This window comes from Mobula hypostoma, chromosome 9, assembly GCF_963921235.1.
Source record: "Mobula hypostoma chromosome 9, sMobHyp1.1, whole genome shotgun sequence".
Taxonomy (NCBI): domain Eukaryota; kingdom Metazoa; phylum Chordata; class Chondrichthyes; order Myliobatiformes; family Myliobatidae; genus Mobula; species Mobula hypostoma.
Window position 1 is genome coordinate 44,284,284 of NC_086105.1, and position 12,180 is coordinate 44,296,463.

At 41.3% G+C, this 12,180-nt stretch overlaps 1 protein-coding gene across 1 annotated transcript in view; it reads left to right on the forward strand.

Annotated features, from left to right (window-relative positions):
- LOC134351685 (cadherin-related family member 3-like) overlaps positions 1-12,180 on the forward strand; it is an 83,780-nt gene that overhangs the window by 65,792 nt on the left and 5,808 nt on the right. The window contains exons 13-17 of the mRNA XM_063058190.1: positions 2,795-2,966; positions 5,831-6,078; positions 7,209-7,387; positions 9,342-9,355; positions 9,457-9,491. Coding sequence (XP_062914260.1) covers positions 2,795-2,966; positions 5,831-6,078; positions 7,209-7,387; positions 9,342-9,355; positions 9,457-9,491 — 648 coding nt within the window. The remainder of the gene's footprint in view (positions 1-2,794; positions 2,967-5,830; positions 6,079-7,208; positions 7,388-9,341; positions 9,356-9,456; positions 9,492-12,180) is intronic.

Here is a 12,180-nt window from a genome sequence, read left to right on the forward strand (position 1 = left end):
TACGTGTGCTTGCAACACTGTGTGTCCGACAGAGTGATCAGCAGCACTGGGGCTCCACAGGGGACTGTCTTGTCTCCCTTTCTCTTCACCATTTACACCTCGGACTTCAACTACTGCACAGAGTTTTGTCATCTTCAGAAGTTTTCGGATGACTCTGCCATAGTGCATCAGCAAGGGAGATGAGGTTGAGTACAGGGCTACGGTAGGAAACTTCGTCACGTGGTGTGAGCAGAATTATCTGCAGCTTAATGTGAAAAAGACTAAGGAGCTGGTGGTAGACCTGAGGAGAGCTAAGGTACTGGTGACCCTTGTTTCCATCCAGGGGGTCAGTGTGGACATGGTGGAGGATTACAAATACCTGGGGATATGAATTGACAATAAACTAGACTGGTCTAAGAACACTGAGGCTGCCTACAAGAAGGGTCAGAGCCGTCTCTATTTCCTGAGGAGACTGAGGTCCTTTAACATCTGCCGGACGATGCTGAGGATGTTCTACGAGTCTGTGGTGGCCAGTGCTATCATGTTTGCTGTTGTGTGCTGGGGCAGCAGGCTGAGGGTAGCAGACACCAACAGAATCAACAAACTCATTTGTAAGGCCAGTGATGTTGTGGGGATGGAACTGGACTCTCTGATGGTGGTGTCTGAAAAGAGGATGCTGTCTAAGTTGCATGCCATCTTGGTCAATGTCTCCCATCCACTACATAATGTACTGGGTGGGCACAGGAGTACATTCAGCCAGAGACTCATTCCTCCGCGATGCAGCACAGAGCGTCATAGGAAGTCATTCCTGCCTGTGGCCAGCAAGCACCCTGAGCCGATAGGCTGGTCCTGGACTTGTTTCATAATTTACATATTACTATTTAACTATTTATGGTTCTATTACTATTTATTATTTATGGTGCAACTGTAACGAAAACCAATTTCCCCTGGGGTCAATAAAGTATGACTATGACTATGACAGCTGTGGAGGCCAGGTCGTTGGGTATATTTAAGGCAGAGATTGATAGCTTCCTATTTGGAGACAGCATCAAAGGTTACGGGGAGAAGTGTGGGGAGTGGGGCTGAGGAGGAGGAGAAACCACCATCTATGATTAAATGGTGGAGAAGACTCGATGGGCCTAGTGGCCTAATTCTACTCCCGTCTTATGGTCTTTGGTATAACAAAAAATAAGGTGCATTTATGACTCAAGTTAAGAAGTAAGCAGTATAATGCTATTGGTGTTTCATACATGTTGAGACCTGTGTGGTGGCAGGATGTTCAGTAGCTTTGTGGCCCGGAGGAAGAAGCTGTTTCCCATCCTAACAATTAATTACACAGATGAGCTGAATCCGCAAATGTGCAATACTGAGGGAGGATTGAATTTAAGCTATTCGTCACCACTACTGATCTCTGTTCTCTCTCTGCTGAGGTTGGATAGGTTACAACCAAGATTTGCTAAAGGTAGAAATCCAATTACACAAATAATGGCCATCAAGTGTGCCTATCTCCACACACGCAGTGTTTCATTCCATTGATTAACGATGTCAATTCTATGTAGTTAGGTATTCTTAAAAATGTCTGTGGTTAAATATGACCTAATATATTTAAGCATAAATTATAGTTTAATTATATTTATTTATGAATAACCAAGATGTACTAACAAGGGAAGTACGGGATCTAAAAACAGAAAGACTGGTTGCAATGGGCTTATCTCCTCTGACTAGGATATTTACAAGGAGGAGGCCACAACTTCCAGTTATGGGCAAGACACTTGGGTGTGAATTGATAAGAAATTTCTTCAGTTAGAGGATGGGGAAACTGGAGGAGACCAAACCACTGAATATATTTAGGATGGAGATAAATCAATTTTTAGACACAGAACGCGTCAATGTGTAGAGAAAAAAACAGGAATATAGTACTGAGATAGCGGGTCAGCTAAAGTTGTATTGAATGGGGAAGCAGGTTCGATGGGCTGAATGGCCCACCCTGCCTCTATTTTCCATATTACTATGTTTTCATGCCTGATCAAGTATGAAGTACATATGGAAAAGGGAAAAACACAAAGAGGATCTCTCTGTGTTTTTGGGGACCAAACTCATTGGTGCTTGCTGCCCTATCTGTAAAATAGCACAGAACTTTTCCATGTGTGGAAAGGTGAGAGAGAAATTAAACAGATGCTGAGCAACAACTCAACTAGAAGTCCTTGGAATTCCAGCAAGTGTCCATAAACTGTCAATGCTGCCAGGTTTGATCCTTGTTTGATCTTCACCAGGACAGTTGTATAGCATCTACATTGAAGTAACACACATCAAAGTTGCTGGTGAACGCAGCAGGCCAGGCAGCATCTCTAGGAAGAGGTACAGTTGACGTTTCCATCGACTGTACCTCTTCCTAGAGATGCTGCCTGGCCTGCTGCGTTCACCAGCAACTTTGATGTGTGTTGCTTGAATTTCCAGCATCTGCAGATTTCCTTGTGTTAGCATCTACATTGACTTCATTTTGTTGGGTTGAACAGATGATTAAAATATATTCTGCAGGAGTTTCTACTTCCTAAATGAGGTCATTTCTTACCAGAGTAAATGAAATCAAGATTGGCCATGATGATCACTCATAAAATAGATATTTACAAATTTCACTTGCAAATTAAACTGCACCTTTTCAGGTTACCAGATGATACTAGAGAAATTAGTATTATGAAGCTATGGGTACTTGGGAAGCATTACATTTAGGCAACCATAGCTGAAGAGGTACGGATTAAATTGATAAGGTAAATCCAGGAATTTTTCTCACTAATCAGAGATTGTTGTGTTCCAGGTCACAGTGAATATTCTTCCAACCAATGATGAACCACCTACTTGTCAGCCAAAATTTTATTCTCTGGCAATTTTTGATGACACAGCTGTGGGGACCAATGTTCAAGACTTCCAGTTATCCTGTACAGACCGGGACTCTCCCCCTCAGTCTTTCCGTTACTTCATAATTTCAGGTACATCAGTGGAGGCAGCCATTTCTCCTTCATTGCCTTGATTTGAACATCTATCTTCAATACACTGCCTTCCTCCCAGGTTGTTTCTCCTTTCAGCTGTCCATCCTCAGTAGCCATTGTCCAGAACTTTAAAGTCAATGGTAAGTTGTCATCAGTAAAAGTGTGCCCTACCGTTTGCCATCATCCCTGCGTGACCTTAGTCGAGACATTGGGAGATTCTTCTACAGAGAGGCTTTGTGCTTTATTGCTTTCTGTGGATGTAGAAATGGTAGATCGGAGCAGTCGAGACCAGCTCCACAAAACTAGCAAAGGCACTTGCAAAGGCCAAGGGCACCCAAATCTTAGTATGGGTGGAGGCAGACATTTTCCGGCTGGGACAGAAGAATACCAACTAATATCTTTGTCTCCACATCTGTATATGTGTGATGCAGATATCTGATACATGTGTGGAGATGTTACAGGGTTGGCATTTCAGTATGTATAATTATGCCTCACAATGGTGACCTACAAAAACAATGAATGAGGCCTCAATCAGATGTTGACATGTTGGTTTAAAAGTTCAAAGTTCAAATTACATTTTTATCAGTGTGTGTACTATACACAGCCTTGAGATTCGTCTCCTTACAGGTAGCGTCAAAACAAAGAAACCCAATAAAACCCATTTTTAAAAAAGGCCATCAAATACTCAATGTGCAGGAAAAGAAGCAAATCATGCAGACAGTAAAAGTAAGGAAATAATATTCAGAACTGAAGTTCACAAAAGTGAGTGCACAGCCACAAAGCCAGTCACACCCAGTCAGGAGCCCGTTAATTGCAGACCACAGCCTCAGTTCAGCACAGAGATGAATAAACCTCGCGAGCAGCAAGATGAACCTTCAGCCCAGACACCCTGACTCTTTTCAGTCTGGCCAGGCACTTCAATTGGCCAAACAGCGGTCGTTCTTCACTCTTGCACCCGGGGCCTGCCACTTTGATACACTCTAGGTCCTGGGTCCCGCCACCTCGATTTGCCTCTTACCCAACTTTTCCAATCTGGCCTGGTGCTTAAGTCGCTAAATCAGTTCAGGGGCCTGCTCACCCTTGTTGTCATACAACTGGGGTGTCTTCACCTTGTTGTGCTCACATTTCCATTGCTAAAGTCATATCCCCTTTGTTGCCTTAGTGCCCAGTTCCCTATAACTATCTGGCTGATACCATGCCCAAGCCCCTGCTCTATTGAGAAGAGAAAGCCCCTTTGAAATCCTGATTAGCGTCAAGGAGGGAAAGATAAATTTGGTCATATCATCACATCAGAGGAGTCTTGGAGGATAATAGACAGGAAAATGTCTCCTCTCATCATTTCACAGGTACACCTATGAACTTAAGATGTCTTCTGCCACTCCTTGGTCTCAGCCAGTTCACTTTCAGCATGGGTGTCCTTTGCCCCCATCCCTGGACAGTGTAAGGGCCTTTTGCTACCAGCCCATTCCATCACTACTCTCCTATACCAGACTGAATAACCTTCTTGTACTCTATTCACATCTTTCAGGTCAAGGATCATGTGTAGGTTATGTCAGGTCCTTTGTCAGAGATATGGAGAAGTTTTGGTTTCAGTCTTCCCCAAGCTTCCTCCCTCATCTCTCTTTCCACTGCATTGATTACACACTGCCGCTGCTTCCTATTCTCATGCAGAACCCTTTCACTACCTCTTCCATTCTTTCACTTCCTTTGCTGTTAATTTCCACTCTGTCCTCACACTTACACTCTCGTTCTTTGACTTTTTCTTTGACCTCTAAGGGGATACTGGACAGAATACATTGGAAGCCATTACATTCTGACAGCCAGTTTGAAAGTTCTCCCTTCCACTCTGCTTCCTGCAATAACCCAATTCCATTTTTTCCTTCCTCTGCTTCTCTCCTTCACCCTTGACTAAGTTCTATTTCTTTCAATTTGCTGTACTACATGGTGTAGTCATTGGTGAGTCTAAATGAACATTGCTTCTCCAATGTGGAACACCACTTTTCAGTCCAGAAGGGTGACCATGAACTTCTAGTTTTGAATCAATTTATCCCCATCCCACTATTCCAGTGAAGAACAGCATGTCATCTTCTCTTTGGACATCAGAAGACTAAGTGCTGAGCTCAGCAAATCATTCTTGTTTTGTAGCTCCAACATTCAGTTCCATCTTCTCTGCTCTTCCAGCACCCAAGATTTATTTGTCATCTATTGTCTGCACTTCCTCCTTTGTGTTGGCACCACTGCAGATTGTATCATTCCCTCTCTCCAGATCCCTGCCCTTTCACAGTCAGCCACTTCTGTTTTCTCTCTGCCTCCACTCCCCCACCCCTTTCTCTGCAACTTTAGAACTTATTTCTAACTTTCTTTGATGAAAAGTTATCAACATGAAATATTATGCTATTTCTCTCCCACCGGATGTTGTCTGACCTGCTGAAAATTTCCAGCTTTTAAGCTGAATTATCTATTTGTTGTCTCAACCAGTACAATTAATAATACCTAATTTTGAAACCATGACTGCTATGGCTTGCATTTCAAAATCTCAGATAAAATGCAGATATGTCAGTACACTATTATTAAATAAAATCTATGAATCCTATCACAACCTTAGTTTGATTATGGCAACAATTTCTTGACAGTATGGTGCATTTAATATTTTTCTGTGATTACTGACCCTTGACCCTTCATAACATTTTAAGTAGTTCCAGAAGTACAAATGAAATAAAATCCTGTAACTTGGGAAGTCTATCAAAATAGTTCTACATGTATAACTTTAAAATAATGGGTTAGATTACCTTTAGGAATACCAACCCTTCAAGCAATATCATTAACCTGCAAGATATATTAACAAGTTTACTTTTTTGTGCCAGGTAATATCAACAACCACTTTAGTCTCTCTCCAAGTGCTGGATCCAACATCACTAAACTGATACTTGCTGTTCCTTTTAATTACAAGCAAGGGATTGATAAAGTCTCTGACTATAATCTCATTGTTCAAATAACTGATGATAATCTTCTGGCTGGAAGCACAGGGAGAGAAGTTGTGCAAACAGGGAGAGTAATGATCAATGTCAGAATTATTATCTCTACAACCAATACTCAACAAACAACTACAACCGTAAGTAGATCTGGGTATCTGGTGATGAGTGACATCCATAAAAACTAGAACACACACTTTGGTAATTATAATTCGGTTTGTGAATCTTCTGCTGAATTTGAAACTAAGTTCCTGGCTTTAACTAAGAGAAAGATCAGAGTTCTAGATTAGTAAATTCACAACATAATAGCAAGCATAGTCCCAGTTTAGTGTTTCATTGTCAAAATTAAGAGTCAGTTTTTATTATACCATATGGTTCTTTAATTACTGCTGAAGCTAAGCCTTAAATCATAAAGGTCTCTGCCACAGAGGTGTGAATCCAACCAGTTGAAGGAAAGATCTACATAGTAATAAAAGTTGTATTTATAAATTAAGCATACAATGTAGAATCTTACATTTTGCCACTGGAAATTAAAAGTAATAGCTGACTGGCCCTTAAACTACCTGGAAGTTAAAACTATAAGACATATGAGCAGAAATAGGCCATCTGGCCCATTGAACCTGTTCTGTTATTCAATCATGGCTGAGTTATTATCCCTCTCAACACCATTCTCCTGCCTTTGACACCCTTACTAATCAAGAACCAACAATTACTTGGCCTCCACAGCGGTCTATGTCAATGAGTTCCACAGATTCGCCACCCCCTGACTAAAAAAAAAAAATCCTCCTCATCTCTGTTTTAAAAGGTGGCCCTTCTACTCTGAGGATTTGCCTTAGACTCTCCTATTAATAGAAATATCCTCACTAGACCCACTCTGTCTCTGTTCAATATTCGGTAGGTTTCATTGAAATCACCCCTTAATTCTTCTAAACTACAGTGAGTACAGACTAGAGCCATCAAACGCTCCTCATATGTTAACCCTTCATTCCCAGGATCATTCTCATAAACCTCGTCTGGACCTTCTTCAATATCCGCATGTCCTTCCTTGAACATAGTTCACACTTCCAAATAACATAATCAGATGCCAACAGAAAGAGAGAGAGAGAGAGAGTAAGAGTGTTAAACAAGAACTGAAAGCTCCAGTGCTCTCTGATGACTAAAAACTAGAATCTCATGTTGAACTTGAAAGTTCGAAATGAGAATGAGCAATCTGTCTATTTCTAGCCACTAGCACTTTCTCATGAATTGCTTCTTTTCCATCTGTTCACAGCCAAATATAACCTATATCAGACAGTCTCAAAACACCTATGAAGCAGATGCTTGGTACACACCATTTGTTATCACTATGGGCTGTGTGCTACTGCTAGGACTGCTGGGATATTTGGCCTACCTCCTGGCTAAGTATGTCTGCTCCATACCAAAGTCATCAAAAATCAAGAAAAAGCCATTGTAAGTTGTATTTTTTTATTTAGTTCATTCCAACCAAGTACTTGTTATGCATTACTTCAGGGATTAGTTTAAAATTTTCTGTGTGAATGCCTTTTATTTACACTTCTATGGGTTTAAATTCCTCTGGTGATATACCGGCTAATGCAATTACTGTATGTCAAATTCTTCTGTGTTCTACATACTGCAATTGGTAACCAGTGAAAAGCATATAAATAAAACAACCTAGACTACAGTACTGTACTTCACCAAATTCTGTTGAGCTGAGTGACAGCATTTCCAGCACAAATTCAACATGGTGGAGCACTGATTCACTTGAGAAGGGAGGACAAATGGTGGTACAGGAGGTAGCTTCCTTATTCGTATTTGGCCTTGTGCTCTGACATTTCGTGCTCTTTGGAGTAAATTTTGTATGAATTGTATATCACTCTACCATCACATCTGGTGAATCTGGTCTCCTAGTTTGACAACTTTGTGTTGGGGGAGTCTGCTATTTGTCTGTAAGTCTGATAGTGTGACTATGACCATGTCAGACTGTTGCTTGACAAGAAAACAAATAACATTGCGGATGCTGGAATCTGAAACAAAGATGGAAATACCGGATGCATTCAGTCAAAACCACTCACTTAATGTATTCTGGTCTCAACATGAAGTCAAATACCAACATCGACTTATTCTGTGTCAATCTCATCATGGCTCCCAGTTCCACTCTATTCTTTGCCTCATCTGTTGCTCTAACAACTTCATTTCTTTCTGATTATAAAAGGTGGCCAAGTCTCTCACCAAGCTCCTGATTTCCAATATCCCTCCTGAGGTTTCTCCCTTTTCACTTTCCTCTGACCCCATATCTCCAACTAGTTCCAACCCTCATCACACTATCACCAATCCCCTCCAATCTCCCCCACTCTGACTCTGTGCAATAACTCCTCAGCAACAGCCTCAGTTTTACACCTGCAATGTCTGCACCTTAATGAATTGCAGGAACAAAGTGATGTCGACCCTTTCCTGACTGGCTGAGTTTTTCCAGCACTTCTGTTTTCTCTGTGGGCTTGATCTTCCCTTTCCTCAGAACATTTTGGGTAGTTTACTGCTCTGAATGATTTGCAAAAACATGAATTTTTAAAATAATTTTCAAAGACTGTTAGAAATTAAAAGGTTACTTACTTGAATAGGACAGCTGGATGAATTCAAATCCCTAACACAGCAAAAAAATGATGAATTCCAGCACGGTAATAATACTCCCACAACATAAAGTACATAATAAAAACTAAATTTGACTTCCTCCAATTCTGGCACCTTGTTCTCCCGGCAGTTTATTATTCCACTCTTGTATCTGTGCCTTCTGATGCCAAGGCCCCAAGCTCTGAAATTTTCATCCCAAAATTCTACGCCTCTCTTACTTTCTTTCAGACGTTACTCAAACCTACTCTTGGAAATCTGACCTAATATCATAGCAATTAGGGCAGTGACCTAACAGGTGTGTCTGCCTCAACCATTATCTTTGATAATGCATTTATGAAACACTCCGGTTTTTTGTCATTCCTTTTTTGCCGAAGGCACTTTGTAAATGGAAACTCTGTTGGAGAAGCCTGAAGGCACACACTCAGCAATTCAGGAACAGCTTCCTCCCCTCTGCCATCCGATTCCTAAACGGACATTGAACCCATGAGTCACTACCCCTCTTTTTTATTATTTCTGGTTTGCACTATTTTAATCTATTTAATATACATATATATACTTACTGTCATTGACTTATTTTTTTCTTTCTGTACTATCATGTATTGCATTGTACTGCTTCAGCTAAGTTAACAAATTTCATGACACGTCAGTGATAATAAACCTGATTTTGATTCTGATTCAGTTTTGAATGCTGAATGCATAGAGGAAAGTAAATGTGTCATGAAATAATCAACTCTATGTGTTTAATTTTAATCTTCTTTTTCTCTTCTTGTTTTAGGATGGAAAAACGAGGTGAGTCCTTAAGCTTTTTCAGTGTTTTTTTGATGTTAATAGAACAAATGTTTTTCTGTCATTACAATGAAGTGAGTGATTGTGTCCTTTTTTAAATACAGAATCCAAGATGAAGAAGCAACACAATGTTATTGTGGTAAGTTTCTAAACAAGTTTTTTTTAATTTGGCATTTTGCAAGTGGATGGTCAAACTCTGCTGTTTTAAACTTTCTTTTTGGAGCCAATGTCTTGCCTACTTTACATTTCCAACAGAATTTTAAAACACCAGGGCTCCTCACTATCAGTAACATTTGAAATTTATCTTCCAACTACCTCTCACTTATCTATATTCCTAGACCTCGGCCTCAATATCTCCTTGTGCAGCTAGATCCTGGATTTCCTTGCTTGCAGACACCAGTCAGTTTGGATTGGCAACAACATCTCCTCCATAATCTCCATCAGCGTAGATGCACCACAAGGCTGTGTGATTAGACCCCTCGCTCTACTTGCTTTACACTTATGACTACGTGGCTAAGCACAACTCCAATGCCATATTCCAGTTTGCTGACGTAGGCCGAATCAAAGGTAGTGATGAATCAGCATATAGGAGGGAGGAAGATTGAAAATCTGGTTGAGTGGTGTCATAACAACAACCTCTTAATCAATGTCAACAAGATCAATGAGCTGATTATTGACTTCAGGAGGAGGAAACCAGAGATCCATGAGCCAGTCCTCATCGGAGGATCAGAGGTTGAGATTCGTTATGACATCTAAAACTTTGACAAACTTCTATAGATCTGCAGAGGAGAGTATATTAACTGGCTGTATCACAGCCTGGTATGGAAACACCAATGGCCTTGAATGGAAAATCCCACAAAAAGTAGTGGATACAACTCAGCCCATCATGGGTAAAGCCCTCCCCACCATTGAGCACATCTACATGAAATGTTGTTACAGGAAAGCAGCATCCATCATCAAGGACCCCCACTACCCAGGACATGCTCTCTTCTCGCTGCTGCCATAAGGAAGAAGGTATAGGAGCCTCAGGACTCACACCACCAGGTTCAGGAACAGTTATTACTCCCTAGCCATCGGGATCTTGAACCAAAGGGTGAGACTTCACTTCACTTCCCCCATCATTGAAATATTCTCACAACTAATGGGCTCACTTTCAAGGACTCTTCATCTCATGTTCTCAATATTAATTGCTAATTTATTATTATTATTTCTTTATTTTTGTATTAGCACAGTTTGTTGTCTTTTGCACACTGGTTGGTCACCAAAGTTGGTGCAGTCTTTCATTGATTCTGTTATAGTTATTATTCTATGAATTTATTGAGTATGCCCGCAAGAAAATGAATCTCCGGGTTGTATATGGTGACATATTGGTACTTTGATAATAAATCTACTTTGAACTTCTGAACTTTGGATAGGATCTCATTGTTGACTGTGGCACTCTGACTGTGTGTAAATTAGCTGATGTATTTCCCACATTATAACTATGACCGTGTGGGCACGTAGCCAAGTGGTTAAGGCATTGGACTAGTGACCTGAAGGGTCATGAGTTCGAGCCCCAGCCGAGGCAACGTGTGTTGTGTCCTTGAGCAAGGCACTTAACCACACATTGCTCTGCAATGACACCAGTGCCAAGCTGTATGGGTCCTAATGCCCTTCCCTTGGACAACATTGGTGTCGTGGAGAGGGGAGACTTGCAGCATGGGCAATTGCTGGTCTTCCAAACAACCTTGCCCAGGCCTGTGCCCTGGAGAGTGAAGACTTTCCAGGTGCAGATCCATGGTCTCGCAAGACTAACGGATGCCTTTATTTATTTAATTATGACTATACCTCACTGGCTGTGGATGCTATGATACTTTTCAGTGACCGAAAGTATTTTATGACCAATTAAAACCTGCAGTCTAGTCAAAGTTGTAATGCAAAAAAGCAACCAATTTATGATCAGCAGATTTCTATACAATGATTGGATATTTTCTTTTTAATGATACATTACATCAGGGAGCACCTTGTTCTTTGAATAATGCCAATGGTTCTTTGAAATTCACAACAGTGTAGATATGGCCTCGGCTTAACATCAACATTTCTAGCAGGGGAGCACTTCCTTAATATTTAATTGGAATGTGGGCCTAGATTTCATGCTCCTTGTGGTTTGACCTGACATTCTTCCAAACAAGTGAACTAACAACTGAATAGCGCTGAACATACGGGAGGTTGAGGAGTGCTTACGGACAACTTTGAATCAGTGAAAGGAAGGAAAGGTAGGTCGCATCTGGAGTTTCTCTGGTTAGCGGACGATTTCCCTCCACGCCTCTCTGATGTAGTAGGGAATCGCGTACGAGGCAAGTTACAGCAGTGGTTTGCCATTGCCTTCTGCTGGGTGCGTTTCCAAAGAGATCACCAGCTCGTAACCCAGCACAGATGGAAAGCGTGCAGGGAAGCCGGCTGGATTCGAACTCGGGAGCTTTTGTCCCAAGGTCAATGCCACTACACCACCAGCCGGGTCCTAAATCAGTGCACTGGACCATATTCAGAGATTCATCTTCAGACCTGAATAAATATGTCAGAGTTGTCAGCGACTTCATCAAGGTAGAGTGTGTGCCTTTGAGAACTCACCGAACGTACCCAAACCAGAGCCATGGATAAAACACTCTAATGAAGGTTAGATCTGTGCTGTTTAAGGTCAACAATCCAGAATCCTACAAGAAGTCAAGGTGTGTCTTGTCGAAGGCCATTGTGAGAATAAAAAGGCAACTCCATGTAAAGTTAGAGACACAGTCAGGTGCATGACAGTTGTGGCTGGACTTGTGTGCCATTAAGTCCTATAAGGCAAA